Raw genomic sequence first — 4,866 nt, forward strand, 5'->3', positions numbered from 1 at the left:
TGCTTGAGGACTTGTGTGTATGAATCTATGTGTGTGAGGAATAAGATTTCTTTGACATGGGCAACTGGGCTCAGTTTCTCTTCCTCTACCTCTGACTTTGACCCTAAATCTGTTGATTTAAATGTCTGAGGAACTGGGCACATTAGTTCCAGAGGCTGTGTATAGCAAGTTGCACTGTGGCAGGACTCTGCTTAGAAATCTGATGAAACTTGTCACTTGAACCATTATTCTGAGTTACACACAAACTGGATTAGTATCATAAGAATTGAGACAGGCAGCCCTGAAAGGTTTGAATTCAAAGTGGCAGTGTTTGATACCATGCCAACAACCCACAGCAGTGAGCTGCCAGGCTGTTGCCAAACTGGGTGAAAGCGCCTGCTCTGAACATATGGAGACCAAAGTGACAGTAAGAAAATCACTTTAACACACAGCTTTTCTCTCCATAAGCACATCTAGGAGCTAGTCACTCACAGTTTGGGAGGGTGAATCCGATTCTGCCATTAGTACAGGGGAGAGAGAAGACGTTGTGGGATAACACTTTTGGTGAAGTAGTTTTGCTTTAAAAACTTTTATTTCGTTGTAGCCTTTAATAATAAAGAGTAGTAAGTACGAACTATTGTAGCCATTACAAATTAGTGATGTACTTTGTGCAAGGAGTCACTAGTTAAATTTCTGTTTGAGTTTGAAGAAAGGGATGGTCTGTATCGTTGCAGAGTTTGAACTGGAGATAAGCAATTACACAGAGACTCTGATGCATTGAGTTGTGCCTACTGGCAAAAGGCTGAATCAGGGTCTGGCATCCTGGTTTCTTCCTAAACTGGCCAAGAATCACTTCATTTTCCTGGTACAATGTAGCAATGCTGCAATTGTCCCTCTGGGTCTAGGAGCAAGGCTTGACCTCAGGCCAGTTGTGGCAGCCAGAAGAAGGGAAGGTGCTGTGATCTTCTGATGGGTTCTTCTGCCATCCATCCTGGGAGTGACCTTCAGCACCCAGAGCCTCGCCAGCCACTGCTATCACCTGTACTTTGAAGGTGATTAGAAATGACATTTTTATGATGCCCAATAGACTAATTCAGACAAATCAGGGAGACTTCTGAAAGAAAGGTTATGGAATAATACTGCTCCAGCTTTAAAGACATTCTTAGACATTTTAAACTGGTTTTTATTTGTTACGCCACCAAGTGTTCAGTGATATTAATATTGATTCCCTGGCAAACGTGTGGTGTTTTTTGAAGCTCAAGGGTAGATATCAGGTAGTGCTTAAACAAGTACAAGTCAGATATTTTTGTACTTAACTGTGCAGACTAGAACTAGGACTCTAACTCAAAAGTTTAGCAGAACTGTTATACTTGGAATAGGTTAGTCTTCAGTAGAGAAAAAGGATTATGTTTAATTGTTTCTAAACAGTTACAGGTAAGTCAGTGCGTGCTATCATACAGTGAGCAGAGAGCTACTTTTGCTTGTAAAGGACACTACTGAAATAAAAATATTTGCTGAACCACAATAGAATAGGTTTGTGAGTTTTTTTAAGGTTTGAACACATGCCAGCAATTGGGAAAAACAGATTTTATCAAGTTTCAGCACAGTTTCTTGTGTTACAAAACAAAGTACAAGTTACGTTTTCACTTTCCTTTAAAAGAAATCTCATTCCTGTGTAAACTAGCTCACATAATTTACAAGCAAATCCCTTGCCTCTGGTTTATCATCAAGTCTTTAAAGTTTAAAATTTAAAAAAAAAAAAACCAAAACACCAAACAAAACCAAATGAAATCAGAGGTCTTTAACTTAAAACACAGATATGCCTGTTCACTTAATCTGATTGGCTGGTAACATTTATCACATATGGTAGCATTTTTTCTTTCTTATGCTTCCAGAGGAAGGAGATAACTTTGTAAAAAATTTTCCAAAGATCTGTAATAACGAAGAAGATTTGCATTTTGCTAATGTCAGTGCAAGTCAGGAGTCATTCTCTTGGAACTGATGGAGCTGCACAAACATAAGGAAAAGCAGTGGATTATCATTTCTAGAGAGCATTTCACTTGAGTTTCCAAGAACATGCCTTTTCTCATTTTCCTCACATCATATTTGATGCATTATAGCAGTCTAGACTTAACGCTGTCCAGATTTTTGTCTCATAAACAAAACTTAACAAAAAAAACACAGAGCAAATTTGAAGGCTAAGATTTATGTCCTATTATGTGATGTACAGTGATTGTACATTGCTGACCTTGGCCTTTATATTAACTTCCACACAGAAGGTTGCTTGCAACAGAGCAAAATAAAAATCACGTGGTGTGATGCAATTTTCCCTCATCTGCAGTTCTTTAGCCGTGGCGGGGACAGTGTGGGAGGCAGGTCCAATAAAAGCACTGCTGGCAAGAAATTGTATTAAAGACTTGAACATTTGGGTTACAAGCCCATATATATAAATACACACACACACACACACATTCCCTCTTAATGTCTCTGCCATTCATGGCAGTGCATTCAAACCAGCTGTGCTGCCAGCTGTGCTTTCAAAAGTAGCTGCCCTTTGATACTATGACTTCCCACAGCGCTGCACAGCCCAGCTGAAGTCACAAAGATCTAGACAACAGTCTACCATCAACTTCTGCAGGTTCCTCTCATTTACTACGAAATGGAGATAAGAAGGGCAACTGTTTTTTACCTCTGTTTGCTCAGCTTTGGAAGCTTAAATTGTCTTGGAGCAGATTAGATTTGAAAATACAATATTTTTTTGAATTTAGCCTTATATGCTATCTCTGCTGGGAACTTCAAAGTTCTTTGTTGCTTTTTTCTGAATATTTTAAGTTTTGGCAACAGTACCATGTGTATTTCTTTAGGCGTGCTGTTCCAAAACCTGGAGATCATAGATCAAGTAGTAAAGGCTGTTAGGCTTATCTTTTGATATCTGCACTGGTTTTCTCTGTGTTTTTATTAATACAACCATTTCCTTTTTAAATAGAGATGAGCACTCACCAGTGAGTATTTATTACGCTATTTACAATGATTACCAAGTTCATTTTGACTAAAGAAAAGCAAACCTTAAAAGAGTATCTTTGTGTAATAGTTTACAGTGAATATCACCTGACTTTTTCTGAATTTGCCTACAGTAAAACAGTGCAAAATGAAGCATATAAAGCTAAGCTAGATCACTGGAAATAAGATTGAAGTGAGCGATGCAGGATACATTTACTGCAGTGATAGAGCCCTGCATATCAGAAAAGAAAATGTAGATGAAATGCAATCTAAGTGTTATATAGTTTCCAATCATATGGAGAACATGTTAGTTACAGGTAAATGAAGCCTGAAAGAAAGACAGCTTCCTTTGACATCATGTACTCGTTCCTCACATTGTTTTGATTTTAGAAGTTAAAAGTAATGAACTAAAATATCGGACCATGTATATTCTGTGTATTCTGAAACCTTTACTGTGAACTTTCTCACTTGTAAAAGAATGCACTCAGCATTTCATAATGACGAATACATAGTTGTGGCTCTGTTTCCAGTATCTCTGTATCTTGGGCAAATAAATCAGTTTGCAACATGTCTGACTAATAATTAACACATACAGACTCTTCCTAGAAAATCATAATCTGCAGCTTTCTGTTCAGATATCTTTCTGAATACTAACTGAAGGTACTACATCTACAGTAAATGAACATTTACTGATAAAGTGGAGCACAGAGAGCCTTAAAAAAAGGCTGCTAGATGCAGAAAAATGTGGCTCAAAAGTCAGATATTGCTCTTGTATTGCATTGCAAGTGAAGTTTGGACGGCAAAGCAGCTTGACTCTAGAAGAAATTTCCCCCGAGGAGTTTACTCTGTTGAAGATGGCGGTTCTGCAAAGTGGAACAGGCTAAAAAGGAGTCTGTATCAGGGAAGATCCTGCAGTGTACGAGGCTGTTGCACAGGAAGAAATGATGACTGCAGCTTTAACATCGTCTCCAAAGCAGCTATATGTTACTGTGATCAGTTCTGTGCCTCACATTCTCCTGGCCCTGTAGACTGTTGTGCTGACTACTGGGATGTCTGCGACCACCTCATTGAGCCCACCAGGTCAGATGAGCCTTGGCCACCTCCAGCATCGGGTAGGTATAGAGAAAATGCTCAGTTAGCGTTAGTGCATCATGATAAAAATATACTTGTAAGTAACATTACTGATTAATCTTTAAAGTGTATATATCCTAAAAATGTGACTAAAGACACAGTGGATACAGACACTGAACATGAAACTGGAGTAAGAATTATACGTGCTGTTATATCTTTGTCTCTAGGGACATGTTTTTAGCATTGCTTAGATCATATTGCTGTTGGACAAAACCTCTGTTTTACCTGAAACTTCTCAGAGATAACCTCATTGGATCATAATTGCTGTGCATGAGGAAGACTGTGGCCAGCAGGTCGAGGGAGGGTCTCCTCCCCCTCTGCTCTGTCCTGGTGAGGCCACATCTGCAGTGCTGTGTCCAGTTCTGGGCTCCCCAGTTCAAGAAAGACAAGAAACTACTGGAGAAAGTCCAATGGAGGGGAACGAAGATGATGAGGGGACTGGAGCATCTCCCTGATGGAGAAAGGCTGAGGGAGCTGGGTCTGTTCAGCCTGGAGAAGAGCAGACTGAGAGGGGATCTGATCAATGCTTACAAATCCCTTAAGGGTGGGTGTCAAGGGGATGGGACCAGGCTCTTTTCAGTGGTGCCCAGCGACAGGTTAAGGGGCAACGGGCACAAACTGAACCTCAGGCAGTTCCATCTGAACATGAGGAAGAACTTCTGTACTTGGAGGGTGGCCGAGCACTGGCACAGGCTGCCCAGAGAGGCTGGGGGGGCTCCTTCTCTGGGGGTATTCAAAAACTGCCTGGACACCCTC

At 40.3% G+C, this 4,866-nt stretch overlaps 1 protein-coding gene across 1 annotated transcript in view; it reads left to right on the forward strand.

The window, feature by feature from the left end:
* The first annotated feature begins 3,631 nt into the window (after positions 1-3,631).
* Positions 3,632-4,866, forward strand: part of TINAG (tubulointerstitial nephritis antigen) — a 32,508-nt gene continuing 31,273 nt past the window's right edge. Inside the window, exon 1 of the mRNA XM_009699407.1 lies at positions 3,632-4,091. Within this exon, the coding sequence (XP_009697709.1) occupies positions 3,722-4,091 (370 nt within the window). The 5' untranslated portion in view covers positions 3,632-3,721. The remainder of the gene's footprint in view (positions 4,092-4,866) is intronic.

This window comes from Cariama cristata, unplaced genomic scaffold (assembly GCF_000690535.1).
Source record: "Cariama cristata isolate BGI_N322 unplaced genomic scaffold, ASM69053v1 scaffold2634, whole genome shotgun sequence".
Taxonomy (NCBI): domain Eukaryota; kingdom Metazoa; phylum Chordata; class Aves; order Cariamiformes; family Cariamidae; genus Cariama; species Cariama cristata.